At 38.0% G+C, this 19,577-nt stretch overlaps 1 protein-coding gene across 3 annotated transcripts in view; it reads right to left on the bottom strand.

The window, feature by feature from the left end:
- The window catches only part of mkln1 (muskelin 1, intracellular mediator containing kelch motifs), a 133,217-nt gene that overhangs the window by 95,155 nt on the left and 18,485 nt on the right, over positions 1-19,577 (bottom strand). For all 3 annotated transcript variants that reach the window (XM_052034089.1, XM_052034091.1, XM_052034090.1), the window contains exons 2-4: positions 8,974-9,043; positions 5,818-5,960; positions 1,879-1,967 (exon numbers count right to left, since the gene is read on the bottom strand). In XM_052034089.1, the coding sequence (XP_051890049.1) occupies positions 1,879-1,967; positions 5,818-5,960; positions 8,974-9,043 (302 nt within the window). The remainder of the gene's footprint in view (positions 1-1,878; positions 1,968-5,817; positions 5,961-8,973; positions 9,044-19,577) is intronic.

Raw genomic sequence — 19,577 nt, 5'->3', positions numbered from 1 at the left:
AAAAAACAAGTAAACTTTCAATGTGGAACTTGATACATGTACTTGAAGTAGGATAATCAAAATAAATCATGAACTAACATTTTTTTCCCCCCCAATGTCCTCATTTTCCCAAGCCTAAATTGGCAACCTATTGTTGACATTAACTTTTTATTTGGACAGCTGACTTGCAAAAATCAACCTTAGGATGTCCTTCATGCCAATTTTGACTTAAAATCTGCATAATGAAAACAGTTCATCACTGCCAATGAGTGACTAGAAACAACAGCCTAACGCTGTGATCCATCAGCCAATTTAATAGGGAGTTAAAAATGAAAATGTGAAGTGAAATTGCATTAGCTTTGCTTCACCTATCAACATTACACAAGGTCAAGTCCAACACAAGCACAGCAGTAATGTTGAGTAATCAAGTTCTGGATTTTGATGGACAACTGCTACTCTTATTATTTAGGCTGGAAGTGTTTATTAATTTATTGAATGATGATGAAAACAAAGTTAAATCAACTGAGATTCCCATAAATATACCCATGACACTTTTTCTTTAATTATTACCAAGCCCCACCAGAATTAACCAGCTAACAAGCTGATTGTGGCCCATGGTTTGCACAATGTGCGCCACTCTCCATCCTGTCTTCCAGCCAATTTCTTAATGAGATCAAGATTTTGCCTTCATCACAAGCTTTAATCACAAGATTACCACATCCATCTGTTTAATCTTCATTCATACTTGCTAAACACTCGGATCAGGTATCATTCTGGTAGATTTTCCTTTGGCAGTTTTCTCAATGTTTTTATCCTTCATTTAATACACACACTAGAACTAAAGAATTTTCAAAGCTTGGGTCAAGGCTCTACTTGGTTTAAAACAGGTTTGTTCCTTTTCAATTCACTCTCTAGCTATCAATCACAATGCATTACTTGCTTCGGTTTTAACATTGCCTTATTAACTCATGTTGTTCATTTCAATCATCTCTCTCCGTACTCCTGGACCCTTATTGCTGTATTCCATTCATTTTCTAATGAGTAGACAACCTCTTCTTACCAAAATGTGCCACCTCACACCTGACTTTATTCAAATCTCACCTAATCTGCAATTTCCTGAACTTTCCTTGTATTAATTACACCAAAGCACCACTTTAAAAACTTGACATCACCACAAACTTTCAGTCCAAGATAGATGATTAAAACTTTCAGGACATGTATAACAGCTACTAAAATATCCCATCTATCATTTCTGTTCCTTCTGCAAAGAATTTAATAAGTCTAGCACAAATTTCCTTTTTCAGATCTGTGCCAACTATCTAATTTTCAGTTTTAGACACTTTTCTAGTACATCTTTGGGAAACGATTCAATTATTAGCTACTCTCCCTCCCCAGTTACTTTTAGTTCATGGTTACCATTCAAACTAGCAGATTTATCCTCCAGTTTAAACAGGAGATGTATTAAAATTGACTAACACTGATTCACTGTATTGGGAATATTCTCCCTCTAAGCAAAATGCAATAATCCAAATTACCAAAGCACAAAGCCAAATTCTCACAACATAAGCCCAGAATTCCATATACCAAAAAAAGAAAATGCCCAAATTCAAGTATGAAAACTAAAACAAATATTCAAGACAGCAAGTGAATAATAAACCTCGTGTAAAATACAGGCCAGGAGCAAATGAACAAAATTGTGTTCTTACTTGACAATTATGGTAGTACCACTAATTAGTAGATTTGGTGCATATAATGTCCTCCTATCCAAAGGAGAAATTTGGGCAAAAAAATCTTTCATGAATGTAGTCATGATGCAAGCAGAAACACAGACACGAAAATTCTTTATGGGCTCGCAAACAACTTCAAGGATGATCAAAATAAATCAATAAGAGGTCTTACCTATTTTAATGAAACGACAGGGGAACATCTGATCATCAATTTTGTGCTTCAAGGTGAAAGTTTCCTTGTTGTAATCATTCTTTAAACCACTGTGAAACAGGAACAAGTTGAGATGTCAAAGGATTGACTCCTTTTATTGAAAATGAAAGGATACACAGTATGCATGTTATGTCGTCAAAATAAAATTTTCCACCTGATATCCATATCTTTCTGGGTGGCAGGGAAATTGTTAAAATTCTTAATCCAAAGCACAATATTTTTAAGGTAACACCAGAGTAAGTCCAGAAGCCAAATATATGTAGTTTCTTTCGACTTCATTAAAATCATTTCAACTAATTATTTTTGCCCAGTCCCTACCCAGATCTGTGTATAATATGTCCAATTTCAGATTCACTGCCCCATTGCAGTTCCTTTGCTTCTTTCACAGCCCCAACCAACAAGTGGGTGGCCACCTCCTCCTTTCAAGTTTAAAATAATATCTCTCCAACACATCTTCCACTTAGCTTAAGATCTTGATTTCTTAAATTACATCTTGATTAACTTTGCTCAAGTGATGTCATGACAGAACAGTCACGTTCATGCCCATACTGGCTCTTTAAAAGAACCAATAAATCATAACAATTTACTACTTCTTTACCCTGTTGCCTGCAAATACATTGTTTTCAAATATATATATCTGATTCCACTTTTAAAATGTTGGTATTATGTTTGTTTCCACCACCTTTTTAAAGCAGTACACTGTGGCACATCTTAATGTGTAGGGAAAATAACTATTTCCCCTCTGGGACTTTTGCCAATCTTAAATCTGTATCGTGAGGTATCCACCTCTTCTGCCAGAAGAAAATTTTATTCCCATCTACTATTTCAGAACCTGTCAAGCATCACCGTGTTGCCAACACTGCAACCCAAGCCACTCAAAGACCCTACGGATGGATGACTTTTCTCTCCCACTTCCAGAATTTGTAGCTTTTCCTTATTATATCTAGCAATGTTTTGGTTTGATTTTGCTGTATTTACAGTTTCCTTCTATCCTCCTGCTGAAACACATGAATTTATTGGCATGACTCTTCACCTTACTGCAAACACTACTGTCATATTACCACAATGCAACCCATTTTACCTGCACAAATCAAATGGTGGACCAGTCAATAAATTAGATATGATGTCAGCATGCACATAATGCATAAGGTACAGGGTTCAAACATGGCACCAGTGGAAACTGGAGCTCTAACTCCAGATTTATTTAGATATCCTGCTGGAAAATCCTTCCCATCAGCACGGGATGTTGCACTCATCTTATGTATGCGGAGCCAATTGTCCTAATGAGTGGAAAATAAATTAGTTGTGGAAGGAGTATGGAAGGAGTTGTGGAAGGGCTGTCAAATTCTCAAAATAAATCCAATGTTCCACATTTTCCTTCAACGGAGGAAGTAGAAAAAAATCATGCTGAGAGAGCTAGTCAAACAGAAATAAACCTAAATATTTACATTACCCAATTACCATTACCTACATCCTGAAATAATTCAAACATTCAAGTACTTTGAAGTACAATTATTTCTTAGCACACACATATGCCATGCGAACAACAGTAAAATAACGTTTTTGAAAAGGATCTGCACTGGACAGAGTTCCTCAAATAGCATCACGGAATTTCTAATGCCCACCCAAATCACCTGCAACATGCGGATCTGGCTCTTCAGATGAAAATGTTACTTCACCTCCATGTACTGGTACAAACTGCGTACTCAAATTCCAGAAATTCCAAAAGGTTTCCACTTTACTGCAAACCATCAGCTGTGCAATTTGTGCTTTGTGCATCAGCATCAACAGACTACAACCAAAAATGTATAAGCTTAAAAAAAAGTGCTATTCATAACACTAACTTTCAAAAAAGTAGGCAACAAAACCAGAACTTTCGTTTTGATATGAAGGCAATATGTCCAGTAGTTATAATGCAACTCAGTATCCTAAAGATCAGCTGTTCAGATCAATTTTTTCAATACATAGAAAGGATCCAAATACAACCCAGAAAAGTGATATCACAATAACATTTCTATACACAAAGACACCACTGAGTTTGAGCCACTTGTTTTTTTAAATTGCCATCAATATTACTAACATTCCTTCACAAGCCAGAAAGGCAGCAAGGGGCATGAGTAATTCAGTTCTACAAAATGCAAAACAACTGTACTGAATAATAATTTTTCAACGTGAAAGGAGTTGAACTTTCCTGATCAACAAGATTCCTGAACTCTACTGTCAAGAGAAAAACCAAAATATACCGCAGAAGCAGCCGCCACTTGAGTTCCACCTCTCCAAGAAAGCTATTCACACTAACCCACTCCAGTGCCCTTTCCCACACATTAAATTTTTATTTTTCCCATATACATACGAAAGCTTCTATGTATTCTACTCTGTTACCTACTCTCCAACACCAATTATTTTCTCACAAGCCAGGTGTCTGGGCCAAATATTTTTTTTCCACCATTCAACAATCATCCATGTCACAGTGCTACATTTTAAAATCTCCATTACGTGGTTTGATTGCTCAAGTCTCTTCTTGTATCTTTACCATTCCTTTGTCCTCTAATTACTCATACCATTGTTAAGATTCTGGTTTTCTGTGACGATACCAAATTTTGTTTACTCAGCTTTTCTTTTCTTATCTACTCACTTCTTTCTATTAGCCCTCAGGTGTCTTAAAGATTGATTTTATTTCCTCCCTCCTCAGCAGTCACAAGTTTTTGGTGGTATCACCAAAACTGTGTGTCAGAGCATTTCACATCCACACCCTAATTATTTGTCATTCAAATGTTTCCCACTGAATTACAAACTGGACTAATGAAGTATATTTGGGGTCACTTCAAATATATTTGCAGTTTAAGTTCACTTGTTCACCACTTAAGTTGCCTACGTATTCCAGCACCCTACTTAGCTTTTCGTATGCATTCAGAATACACATAATTATGACTGCCGTTCCTAACTTTTTTGCTGTTATCTGAACACTTCAGAAGGTTAAACGTCAAGAAAGAGTGTTCAACTACCTCACCACACTTCTATTTTTGTTTTGTATTTACCAATATAGAAAGTTCCACTCCTAGACCTATAATAAATAAATAAGCCTACAGCAACTGTGCAAATAATGTGCAAATTCAGGACAGCAAGGCAACAGCTGGTTCACTGCTGCCCTTTGAAACCACTGTTCAACTTTTTTCTTTAAATCAAACACTAATTTATTGGAAGATGCAATAAATAAAGTTTGTGCCAATTCAAGACAGCAGAGCATTTTGGAAAATTTCTCTCCATCCTATGAAAACATAACCAATTTCTTACTTGGAAAAATAAAAAAGCAAATAGCTTTCATTTGCATATCTAAAATTGTGCTCAAAAAGACAAGATGCCCATTACAGATAATCTGCATACACAATAAAGTACAAATTCCAAAGACAATTAGTTTTGTGCAATTCAGAGCTTCAATTGATCGGATATTACATGTCAAATAGCAAGAAGTTGCTCAATTCATCATCTCGACCAGTTTTAACACAGCATGCGAGTCAAACACAAAGCACCATGGTGCTCTCCTCATGAAAGTTCAAATACAAAAACACCAAAACAAACTTGATACATTAATATGATCTGGATGACATGGAGCGGGATGACAGTGCTGTGGTCACTGCAGAAATTATACTGACACACAATCAGAAGCCAACCAAGTAGATATCAAAAAGAATTTTAAATTACGAAGTAATGGCAAATGGCATTCAGATGAATTGTCATTCTAGGAATAATACCCAAAGTCTTAATTGGACCTTCAATTCAAAAATCAATCACCTACCAATCCATTAAGTTGAATGCAAAATCATGTATACACCTATTAAAGATCAAGATGGAAGCTAACAACAACGTAAACCATACAGATCATTGATTGTTATTACTTGCCTTGACAGCAGTTCAGTCATGTTCTCTTCACTCATTCCCCCATAAACTTTGAACTTCTTTAGGTTGCAAACATGAGTCTTTTCATATTTTCCAAAGGTAATGCTCTGGACTATGGCTGGCCTCTCAAGTTTCAGAATTAAGTACTAGAGGAAAAGAACCAAAAGCAATTCAAAAAGAGTGTAATAATATTCTTTGAGAGCACTAATGCAATATTACTGTAAAGACAAACCAAGCATTAACAGCAATGCAGAGAAAAGCTCACTTGTTCAAGAAACTATAAAACATTTAGTCAAGGTAGAGGATATTCATTGTCATTAAGAATTAATGTGCCACTTCTCCCAACAATAGGATTCATAACAACAGTAACAAAAACAGAAGCAATCCAAGCTTTCTTGGATACAACTCAAATATTTTTGTCAATGGAATATAGATAGGAATGCATTAGCTTCAGTATCTGGTAGATGTTGACTGAACTCAAATTATCAATTGTCACACTTGTCAAAGTTCGAGAATTAAGCATCTGAGAATGAAGGTGCACAGCAATCCATAGCAATTAAGCCAGCTATACTCTGAGCAGGTCTAAAAGGAGTTATAAATAATGATGCTAAACTCATTTAAATCAGCAGTCAGTAAAAACAACAGCAAAGTGCAACAAACATCACACAAGACATGGGCATGTACTGCCTTAAATACCCAATAGATACTGCCATACATCAATTTTGTAAGGTTCACCCATTTTCTTGGAATGAATGGCAAAACTGGTGCACAAGTTACGAATGGCAAACTTCATGCTATTGTGTATACAGGGAGAAAACAGTGCAAATGAACACAACTTTACTGTTGCAAAAGGTGTTGTACTGATGAGCCCAGGAGTCACACGCAGAGTTTCACAATGGCACCAAGTACAGGCTCTGTCTCTTTTCAAGAATTAGCCCTTGGGAAGATTGATACAATGTTGCATGTTTTAAGGACTATTTTCACTGTTGTTATTTTATTAGATTTATTGCAGTATGCAGTGGGGGGGGGGGGGGGGGGGGGGGGGGGGGAAGAGCAGATAGAATGGAAACAAAGAAACATTACTTGCATAAAATCCTATTTTCTTTGTGATAATTTAAGTGAATACAAGAGAAGTACTTCAAGGCCATTTCCACTATATTGTCAACATAAAGTAAACAGCACACATCTCATCTCCACTTTGCCCTCTTATATGAAACTGTATAAAACGAAGGCCTGAAAGAAAAAGCTGACTATTCATTATTCCTTAAAATTTACTTAGTAATTTTTATGCACTTATAGTAATGTTTACGTCATTATGTCCTGCACTGTACTGCTGCCATAAAACAAATTTCACGACTTACGTCAGTGACAATAAACCTGATTCTGATTCCCAAACATCTTAAGCAAAGTTCAAACAGTGTACAAACAATGCTATGAATGTTACCATAAACATTTATTCTCCAGCATGCCCATACTGACTTTTTTTTGACTGTAAATCAAATTTCCTAATATAAAAGTGTGAAACAGATACCAAATGGTCATTAATGGAACAAAGTGCAAAAACGCAAAAGCATCTTTAAAAAAAATATTATTTTTGGTACTCTTAAAAATGGTCACCAGAGCAAAACCTGTTCTACATTATAGATTACAAGCAAACAGTTCAATATTAAGAATTTTCTTCAATTTCATATTTTGTTGGCTGCTGAAAATCTTCAACATACAAGTTTTTCATAAATTTCCAACCAAATAAATGGTGACAAGTCAGTAACTTTAGTTTCCAGCAGAAATTCTTGCAAAACACCACAACTGTTCAAAATATTATTCGGTGCTCTTATTTTGTTTGCAAATTTTCCAATTTGTACCTGTAATGCACTTTCTCTCCAAAATCGAACTCTGTGCCCCCAAATGCAATTAAATTTTGGAACTAGGACTAGCTATCTATACTGACAGTTGCATCAAAGTTTCTGCATGGAAAACTTAAATATTTTTGAATAATCCAGGCTGAATTTAAGAAAAGGAAATGAACATATGCAGCCTTTGTTTCAATGAAGATACATGTCAGAAGATCAGCTCAGGGACAAATTAAAATTTAGGATGTAAACATTAATTCAGTTTAAGAAGCTAGGAGATGGATTGAAAGTGGTAGGACTCAAAGACAGCAGCTTGATCTTCTCTTCTGTGTTTAATTGAAGAAAACCGCAGCTCAGAAGGCAGCAGAAAAGTCGAGACATCAGGTAGCATGTGTAAAGATCTTGAAGTCACACTTTCAGTGAAATCATATGGTTAGTGTAACCCATTTATTTGCTCGAAGTGCATCACATATCCTTGGGGCTACTCTGGAAATTCTAATGAAGTATCATGTAACTGAACAAAATCTTCACATACTTTCCCCTTCCAACTCACCTCCAATCAGACTTCAGGTCCCGAAGAGCGAATCGATAATTACTTTGTTTAATGGTCGAAACTAATTAAAATGAGGTGATATCTCCAGAGCACATGGAGATAACAGCACAAAGCCAACTTGATTTACCTGAACCCCTACATGATACAAATAGTTAGAACTAGCTTATCAGCACAGAAGGAATATTTATTCCTTTCAAACACTATACTGCCTACAAAGAGTTAATTGTTAAACTTTCATTTGAAATAGTTAAACACATCTCCAACAGGAGGATTTTGCATTTGTCAACAGCAGCACCGTGCCAAGTAGAAGTGTCCAAATTGGGATAGCTCAAGTATTAAGGAAGACCAAAACCCACACGTCAAGGCATATTCTTCACAAGCCTCCAATTTATATAGCCCAAAAATTTTCCCTCAGAGCATTCCCAAGTCAAAAGATGATTTTAATCAAATAATCTTAACATCTGGGGGACGTTATACAAATTGGCTCAACGCAAGGTAAAGAGGCTCAGAAAAATTAAAACCGAAATAGTCAGACATCATAGTGCAGGGGTTCAGTTCACACTATTAACTACAGAAATGAACACATACTTAAAAACCCTGAAATCAAGTTCTTGCTGAAATGACTCAACTGAGCAGAATCAAAGTAATTTGTCCGTTGTCCCAAAGACAAACTACATACAAGTCTTTCAAGTGTTAATACATGAAAAGATTGATACAATGAAATACATCCAAGAAAACTAGTACGAATTATTTCACCTGGGGTGGGTAGTTGCTTTCAGAAGACCATCTTGAAGATTGATCATTAGGTTTATCCACCAAAATATTCCTAGAAATAAAATAACACAAGTATTAGTTTGTCATCTTCGAACTCCTTTTTTACAAGCAACAATCTTGCCTGATTACTCAAATGAGCATCTCTACCAATTCTTCATTTCTTCAATAACTACTAAGATTAAGGAATCTTCAGTGTTAACAGTTAATTTGAACTGGAATCTTAAGAGAAAGTGGTGTGGGGAGGGCTCTTGAAACATTCTCTCCTCCTCCTCTCCCTCCCCCCCACCCCAACAAGTCTGATTAGCATACATATTATTGGATGGGAAACAAATGCAGCAAAGTGAATTCATAAATCAGTTTGCCAAATACAAGATAAAACTGTAACAACTTGCCAATTCAAACACCTTAACAGATAGCTCAAAGAATATTACTAATGCATACTCTTGAATTAAGCTACAGATAAACACAAGTTCACTGCTACACAAGATGGCCACAAATTAGACAAAATCCAGGATAATCACATTGTCCACTGAACAAAAAGAATGAGGGAAATTATCCATATTTTCCTCCCCTATGCTATCCTCATATTAAGGCTATTGCCCTAAATCCAAGCTAGATATTCATCTACTGCTTGCCTCCCAAATGCATCCAAAAAAAATGGAGGACTACCTGCCAATTTCATGAAAATTTTCACGAAGGCAGAATTCGAAAGGGTGACATCTGCTTATAAGAAGCAAATTAATCCCAAATTATCTGACTGCAGTATTGGAGAATAAGCTTAGATAGAGTTAGATAAGAAACATACAGCACTTAAATTTAAATTCCTTTGTGACCCAGAATTCATGCAATGTTGTACAAGTGCAATATATAGTAATTAACACAACACAAATCTAGACTTCGAGAAAAAATACCAGAGCAGACTAATGCCCATTAAAGTTCACAATTGCAGCACAGAAGAATTTTCAGTTAAGGGCAGAGTAAAAACCCAAAATGGAATGGGCATATTCCAGCAGTAGCAGAGATAAGTTACCTGCAATTCACCAAAATGTCAAGATTCACACCACTGATCAAAATGAAAGAAGTGAAAGAAAAATGTTCATGGTTCCTAAGACTACCATTTTGCTTGCATGAAAGTGAATTTACCGGCTTTATTCATGTCAAAGCTCAGTCGTTATAACAAGCTTAATTCACTATCAATTGATTTTAGCAGCCTGTAGAGCACAATCACCTTCTGCAAAAGCAATGAGAGTTTTGGATCAGGAGCCCCAGATTTAAAATAAACAATATGGAATGCGGTGGCAATATTGTAACACAATGAATAAGATGTATACACGTTCAGCTTTTCTAAAAAATAGTCACATAGTCCGTTTCTCAAGTTAAATTCAAGTGATATTAGTGCCCACAGAATGCTTGCTCATTCATTTGTGCTTAGGGTTAAGGTATTCACGACCTCAACAACAGCTTGAGACAAAAATATTTAAAATAACAGGCGACCACATTACAACTTCAATAGGTATTAACTCCATAAACATGTCTAATTCTGCACCAACTTATCTATTTGCTCTTGCATCTGTCTAGTACAACACATCTATATTACACAGGCATTCTAGTCATTACAGTTAAACCACAGTATTCAAAGCAAAAGTGACACGATTTCTATGCTGAAATTTTTATGAACACAAACCTACAGGACAAAAGCCACAGTGGAGGAAGAGGCACGATATTAAACAATGGTTCCTGAGATGACAAAAGGTAATAAGCAGCATAGTGGCTAAACTACTGCATTTGTTCAACAATCTGTTCAATGAACCAAGGGTCATAAAACACTAAATGAAGTTAAACTCAGCAAGAATTGAGTAATTAAAAAGGCACAAAATAAAATGTCCTAGCTTCAAAGTCAAGTATCAAATAAATCTATCACATTCCTTCAAACTTCTTTACACCGAGGCTTCCCAAACTCTGGGTTGTGGCGTTAGCTGATACAGCGATGACCCACATTTGGAGCCCCCACAGACAAAAAAAATAGGAGAGAGTGAAGACTACTGCCAAAATACAGCAACACCACTTACTTCAAGTTCTTGCTACTCTGCTGTCTGCCAGGTGACAGAAACCCAAGGTTGGAGTGGCAGTGGGAAAAATGATGCCTCCACTTCCTGCCAATTGCCTGATGAATGCAGGTCTCACGACATTTTTTTTCTAATTGTGTTCTTTCTTGTATAGTTTATGCTTTTCTTGTGAACGGTGCATCTCTAACACTATGTGCCTGTGATGCTGCAACAAATAAATTTTTCATTGCACCTGTGCATATACGCACTTGTACACATGACAATAAACTTGACTTAAAACAGGCTGGAAAGTCCTTGGCAAGAATTTTAGTTTCTATGTCCTGACAAATATTTGTGCATGCAAATTGCTGAGTTAATTAAATGCCAATGCTGCAACTTCAGCTTGCTTCAAGTACAAATATGTCCTTGAATAATTTCCACCATGTTCAGTTTGAGACTTCAGTGTGTTAACTTCAGAGTGCAACATTGGCCAAAGAGCCAATTTAAACCAGATTGGATGCAAAATACCCTGAAGTACTTTTGAAAAGTATACACGAGTAACTTTTGGAGTCCTGTCTTATCAACATCACTCTCAGAAGTAAGCAGATCATCGTCAAATTGTCACTCGTGGGATTTTCCTCTCCACTTGTTACTATGTCCCTTGACTACCATTTCGCTTTGGTCAAACTCTGGGATTGTATGAAATATCAAGAATAAAGACTACATCATTTCACAGATAATTTGGGATGTACTTTTCTAACAAATGTTAGAATGATATTTTTTATTTAAGATTTTACATTCATATAGCAAGGCACTTCAAAATGAGCAATGAAACCAAATATGACACCGAGCCAATTTAGGAGATAATAGGTGACGTTATGTTTTAAAAAGCATCTTAGCAGAAAATCAGTAAGGCTTTGGGAAGGAATTGAAAATCCTTTGGTTAAGACAACTGAAAGCACAGCCACCAAAAGCAGATCAATGAAAATTAAAATAGAGTAGTGATTTTCTTTTAGTAACGGACAATAAACACAGTTTGGTCATTAGTATCTGCAAACCATGAACATTTGGGTGGTGGGGGGAAGAATGCAAAATTGGAGAAGCATAGACAATTCAAAAAGGTCTATACAAAGTAAAAATAAAATGGCAAGATTAGTGAAACAATAATGAAAATTTTAAACATTCACACTGCAAGACAACAGATCTATTTGACACATACACTAGACTTGATAAATCTTTTCATAATAACAGATTTATCCAATGGCCGACCACTCCAATCGAACAGTGGAATAGACAGAATACTGAACAATTTTCATTAAGTTTTTACCATTTTTTTTAAATGTGTTGAAATATTCAGTCACTGTGCAGAGACAGCAACCAATAAATACTTTCAGCTGCAAAATTAAAATGGTTCACAATATTTCATTAGAGGCTGCTGGCTCTATGGTTAAAAAAAATTAATTCAATTTTTCAATCCACAGGAATTCAGAAAGCATTTTGGTCAGTGTCTGCATAATTTCTGCTGGCAGGGCAAAACACTTGCTGCTTTCATTGCACAATGTACCACAAACAATAGATAATCATTTCAAGATTAATGGCAAAATTTCTGATTCAATTCAAAAAATAAATTATGCCTGTTTGAATTTAGACAAGATCCTATCGTGCAGGTAATAAACAAAATGCTGAATCATGCTGTTCCACGCAAAGTCAACATTTCAGACACGGTTCCTCAAGTTTCATAGAAACCTCTTGGTAGAGCGTTAGCAAGTTCAATTCTAAGCAAAGCTAAAGGATTGCAACCTACTCAGAAGGCAAAATATAACCTAATATGCCAGATAGAAATTCTGGAAAATCAATTGCAAGTTCAGTTGGTTACTCCAGCCAATCTTATCAGGAGTTCATTCCACTGAAAGCCACCTCTTTCAGCGCTAGCGGGACAAGATCCAACAGACAAGATCAGATTACGTCAAAGTAGCTGATCCTGCAACTAATCTGTTAATATTTCTGGCTGCTGGCAGGTTCAGATCAGGTTGTGTCTTGGACCACATCAGGCCGAGTTCTTGTTGGTGGTAGCATTAAGCCATGAATAAAGCAACTCGTTTGGACACTCAATGTGTTTATTGACAGAACACTGACAGCACATTTTTAGATACAAGACAATAACCCTGTATTTACATTGAGCACCAGTGGATATATACTTCAACGTAGCTTTACTGCACGTGAATTTGTTCAAATCTAAACTAGGAACCTCAACCTGATTTAAAGCAGTATTCTGCATGCAGAGTGAACATACTACAGCTTTTATTCAAATTGACTTGACTTCGACAGAGCACAGCAGCACAAGTGCCTTAGAGAGCACAATATACTCAATTTTCAATCACGCTTCCACAATTAGTCGTACCTAAAAACATCAGTACTCCATCAATGAGATATTGAACAGCAACAAATTTCTGAACTGCAGCCAATTAACCTCAATTGCTATATTTCCAATTTTTTTTTAAAAAGATGTTAGAAGGTCTAGACAACCTGTATCAACATTACATTAAATTCTTGACTCAGTCTAACTAAACAATAGCCCCTCACCACAGGTAGCAAATTTATTATTCAGAGGTAAAAGAAAGCAATTAAGCAAGGATGTCCTTCAGTTAGAACAACCCATCACGTACAAACACTTTTCCTCCAACTTTCTCCCCTCAAATCTTTATCATGACTTAAATTGACTACGTCAATTGACAGTGAAGATGGTCATCATGATTTTCAAAGGGATTTTGTTCAGCTGGATTAGTGGGTTGAGGAATGGCAAATGGAGTTTAATTCAGATAAGTGAGAGTTGTTGCATTTTGGGAAGACAAATCAGAGTCGGACAATGAGTGAATGTTTGGGCCCTAGGGAGTGTGGTAGAACAGAGGGACCAAGGAGCACGAGTACATGGTTGCCTGAAAGTGGCATCACAAGTAGACAGGGTGGTGAAGGCGGCTTCTGACATGCTGGCCTTCATCGGTCAGGGCATTGAGTACAGAAGATGGGATGTTATGTTGCAGTTGAACAAGACGTTGGCGAGGCCACATTTGGAATATATAGTGATCAGTGTCGGTCACCCTGCTGCAAGAAAAATGCCATTAAGCTGCAAAAAGTGCGAAGGAGATTTGAGGATGTTGCCAAAACTCAAGGGACTAAGCTTATAGAGAGAGGTTGAACAGGATGGAACTTCTTTCACTGGAGCATAGGAGAATGAGGGCTGATCTTAGAGGTGTGAAAGATCATGAGATGCATAGAAAGGATGAATGCACAGGTCTTTTTCCCATGGTTAGGGAATCAAGAACTCGAGGACATAGGTCTAAGGTGAGAGGGGAGAGATTAATACGAACCTGAGGGACAATTTCTTCACCCAGAAGATGGTACATATATAAAATGAGCTGCCAGAGAAAATGGTTGAGGCAGGTACAATAACAACATTTAAGAGCTGCTTGGACAGGTACATAGATAGGAAAGATTTACAGGGATATGGGCCAAATGTGGATAATTGGGACTAGCTTCGATGGGAATCTTGGTTGGCATGGACCAGTTGAGCTGAAAGGACTGTTTCCCTGCTGTGTGACTATGACTCTATAATTGCCTTCCACAATAAACAGACATTTTGCTCTGTTATGAGTTAAGCGAAAACTAAACTAACCCCTCATGCTTGCCTAGCTTGTCAACATTTTGTATTAAAAAAAAGTATCCCTCAAGGACGAGTTGGAGAGTAAAAATAAGATGCAAGGTGATTTGCCAATTAAAAGAAATTAGAAGTCATTTTGGTAAACAAGATGACAAAAGCTTGGGTCAGAAATTAAAGTCTGACAACAAAAACCTGTGCAGAGACAAGTATGCACACTTCAAGCTTAAAAGCATGTCAAATGGGATTAGTATTGGTGAGCAAAACGAACAGCACGGACATGGTCTGAAAGGCCTGTTTCTGTGCAGTACAACTCCATGATTCTTTGACACTATACTGAAAGTAATAAAGATAATCAATGATCAATTTAAAGACAGTACCCAACTGAGCTGAAATCAGAAAAAAAACAGTCCAATTCTCCATAGAGTACTCTTAAGCAGTTTGGACCACTAAAACCGCCAAAACTAAGATCGGTTTTACACGTCTTTTGATGAACACGAACATTATCACACATTTCCTGAGGAATTAGGACTTTGTGTGATGCTCAAAATAGATAAGGGATGTGATATCAAGTGGCCTCTTAAATTGCTTCACTTAGAGCCTTGAAAATGGTTTATTTGCACACACAAACTGCTATTTAACATTATTCCATGTTAATTCAATCTGGTGGACACGTAATGAACAAATGAAAAGCATTTCTGCTCAAGTAGAACACCTGATTCCACTAATTAAAGAAGTGTTTGAGGCAATTTGCAACTGCTGGTACTGTTCCTTAGCTCAGTGCTATATTATTCAAAGTACTCAAGATACAACTCAAGTCCTGAAGAATAAGAGTCACGGACGTTCTTCAACTTTTCAAATGAGCGAAGGACAAAAATTTCACAACCGACTACTGAAATATTCTGAAATTTTACAATGCTGTTCTTTACATCTCAAAATCTCCTTCTCATCCAGCCTCATGCCTTCACTGAGCTCACCATGTCATTAGACTCGCCCATGGTTGGCTTCACTGTTTTAGTTCAGCAAGATGTTCTAACCTTCCACTTACTGACCACCTTGTTCCTTTGCTTTAGCAGATTTGAAAGCAGAATTCAGTGTTGCTTAGAGGTTTAGGGACTTGAGCACATCCATGATTACTTCTGAGATGCTTGATATTTCAGTGCAGCAACTTATCTAATCACATCCAATGAACAATGATTTTTTCATTCATTTATGGGATTTGCTCATCGTTGAAAAGGTTAACATTTACTGCCCAGCCACTATCAGCCAGAAGCAGGTCTAGAAGATAATCTCCACTTCTTTCAGAGATCCCCCACCATCACTCAAACCTGTATCCAGCAAACTGGATGCAACTCAGATGTACAACTGAAGGCCTGTACCCTCAAACAAGCTGCACCTCTGGCGAAGCTGTCCCAGACAGCACCACGATCATCCCAGGAGCGAAGAAAAGCAAAGTAACATGCGTCAATGACTACTGACCAGTGGCTCTGACACCCACCATCATGAAGTGCTTTGAGAGGCTGGTCGTGGCACGCATCAACTCGAGCCTCCCAGACAATCTCAACCCACTGCAATTAGCCTATCGGCGAAACAGGTCTACAGCAGATGCCATCTCCCTGGCCCTACACTCAGCTCTGGAGCATCCAGACACCTACATTAGACTATTGTTTACTGACTACAGCTCTGCCTTCAATACAATAATCTCGAGCAAACTTGTCACCAAACTCCGAGACCTAGGACTCAACACCTCCCTCTGTAACTGGATCCTTGACTTTCTAACAAACAGACCTCAATCAGTGAGGATAGGCAGCAATATCTCCAGCACGATTCTCAACACTGGTGCCCCACAAGGCTGCGTCCTCAGCCCTCTACTCCCTATACGCTCACGACTGTGTGGCCAGATTCTGCTCTAACTCCATCTACAAGTTTGCAGACGATACCACCGTTGTAGGCCGTATCTCAAACAGCGACGAGTCGGAGTACAGGAAGAAGATAGAGAGCTTAGTGGCATGCTGTCATGACAACAACCTTTCCCTCAATGTCAACAAAACTAAAGAGCTGGTTATTGACTTCAGGAAAGGGGGCGGTGTACATGCACCTGTCTACATCAATGGTGTCGAGGTCGAGAGCTTCAAGTTTCTGTGAGTGAACATCACCAACAGCCTGTCCTGGTCAAATCACGTAGATGCCACAGCCAAGAAAGCTCACCAGCGCCTCTACTTCCTCAGGAGGCCGAAGAAATTCAGTTTGTCCCCTCTGACACTCACCAACTTTTACCGATGCACCATAGAAAACATCCTATCTGGATGCATCACGGCTTGGTAAGCAACTGCTCTGCCCAGGACCGCAAGAAACTGCAGAGTTGTGGACACAGCCCAGCGTGTCACGGAAACCAGCCTCCCCTCCTTGGACTCTGTCTATACCTCTTACTGCCTTGGCGAAGCAGCCAGCATAATCAAAGACCCCACCCACCCGGGTCATCCTCTCTTCTCTCCTCTTCCATCGGGTAGAAGATACAGGAGCCTGAGGGCACGTACCACCAGACTTAAGGACAGCTTCTACCCCACTGTGATAAGACTATTGAACGGTTCCTTTATACAATGAGATGGACTCTGACCTCACAATTTACCTTGTAACCTTGCACCTTATTGCACTGCACTCTCTGTAGCTGTGACATTTTACTCTGTACTGTTATTGTTTTTACCTGTACTACATCAATGCACTCTGTACTAACTCAAAGTAACTGCACTGTGTAATGAATTGACCTGTACCATTGGTATGCAAGACAAGTTTTTCTCTGTAACTCAGTACAAGTGACAAGTGACAATAATAAACCAATACCAATTCCCCAGGTGGAAAATAACTTAGACTTGCCACATTCACAAAGCAAGCTAAATCCAAGCTGGCTAATCACAGCCCAGTCTTCTCCCAATCATAAGCCAAGTGATAGAAGACGTCATGAACAGTGCTATCAAGCTGCACTTACTCATCTACAAGCAGTTCCACAATGCCCAGTTTGAGTTTCACCACTACTACACTCGAGAACGCATCACAACTTTGGTCCAAGCATGGACCAGAGCCGAATTCCTGAGGTGATTAGAGTGACTGACCTTGATATTAAGACAACATTTGACCAACTGTGGCAGCAAGGCACCCTTGTAATCTTGACAATATTATCTTTAAGCAATTGGGAACTTAAATTAAGGTGGCTATTGTAATGCAAGTACTAAGATGCTTCAATCAAACCAAGCAGCAATGCTTGCAGGAAAGCAGTTGGAATGACCGAGTCAGATAGCACAGAAACTAGCCCTTCATGCACCGAGTCCATGATGAACATCAAGCATCCGTTTACACTAATCACATTTCATTATCCCTGTTACTGTCGACTCCTCCCAGATTCTACCACTCACCTACACATGTGGAGCAAGTCAGCCATACACTTAGAGCAATTTATAGTGGACAATAAACCCACCAACTTGCGCGTCTTTGGAATGTGGGATAAAACCTATGCCGTTCACAGGAAGGCTGAACTCAAGTCACTGGAGCTGAAAGGCAGCAGCTCTACTGGCTGCACCATTCTATCACCCTAATGCGGATACATACGCAAGCCACGTAAGGGACCCATTTATCAAACTAAAACAAATCACTATAAGCCACCAGAACCAATCCACTCTCACAGCTGATATTAAGGATTGGCATTTACACTTAAGATTCTAAGGGTTAAATCTGACATGCGAATCCTAAATAGAAAGAATTAACAAATATTTATCTTTCAAACATTCTTTTGCCTCAAGACCTTTCTCGTTGAGAACTTCAAAGTGAAGTCCAGGGTTGAGTTTCACCTTTAACTTGTAAATGACAACTAAGCAAGCAGTTTAAACTCCATCAATGTAAAATATTAATACAAAAGCAAATACATATCAAAACACAGAACACATCACATCCATCACATTCATGTATTTTCCACAGTTTCTTTCCTTTTCCTCAACCCCATGGAAATCAGTGCTTTTCTGAAGCTTGCTCACTTTTAGCTTCCAGCAACCACTCAACTACCTCTCTCACTCATTGAACCACCCCACTCACACAAGTTCATTCCTGACCTTCAGTGTTGTCTGTGTGAAGTTTGCACATCTCCGTGACAATGTGGGTTTAATCCGAGTGCTCTATTTTCCTCCCCATCCAAAAGATGTGCAAGTTAAATGGCCACTGTAAATTGCCCTAGTGTTTTGGTTTGTGATCAAATCTGGGAAGAATTGATGGAAAAGTGGGGAGAATAAAAATGGGTTAGTGTAAATGGGAACTTGAAGATAGGCGTGGACGATGGGACGAAGGGCCCGTTTGTGCAGTACAACTCCTCCTTGAGATTATTTCTCTGAGAGCACTATAATTACGTTAACAACCGAATGAGCTCACTGAGAAAATGTGTACGACGTTGGGCTTTTCAGGTCTACTCTTGATTTGACTAGAGATAGTTCAGCTGTGAAATAACAGCAATAAAACCAAAATCCAATTACAGGCAGCAGTTCACAAATTCCTTGTTGGTACATAAAAATAATTTACTCATATTCAGTTTGGGTCAGAGTGACCTCATCTGCACATAACCCACTCAAGTTTAAAGAGACGACGACAAAATAAATGCTACTTCTCCTGGTTATTTTTGAAGTTTTGTACCACAGGAAAGTGGAAGTTGAGAATTTACACCAAACAGACAAAATAGTATGTAATAGTATCGCTTTCCAAATAGTGTACAAAGTTCAAAAGACAATAAACAAAAGCTTAAGGCTAACAGTTACCTGGGTTTCAATTACCAAGAGCTGGGACTTTTTTTTTGAAAAATCAGAAGACAACAGAGCACTATTTGAATACTCTTGGGTAACTGAAGAGAA

Source organism: Pristis pectinata, chromosome 19, assembly GCF_009764475.1.
Source record: "Pristis pectinata isolate sPriPec2 chromosome 19, sPriPec2.1.pri, whole genome shotgun sequence".
In the NCBI taxonomy this organism is placed as follows: domain Eukaryota; kingdom Metazoa; phylum Chordata; class Chondrichthyes; order Rhinopristiformes; family Pristidae; genus Pristis; species Pristis pectinata.
The sequence above is the reverse complement of the archived record's forward strand: the minus strand, read 5'-3'. Positions and strand labels throughout refer to the sequence as shown.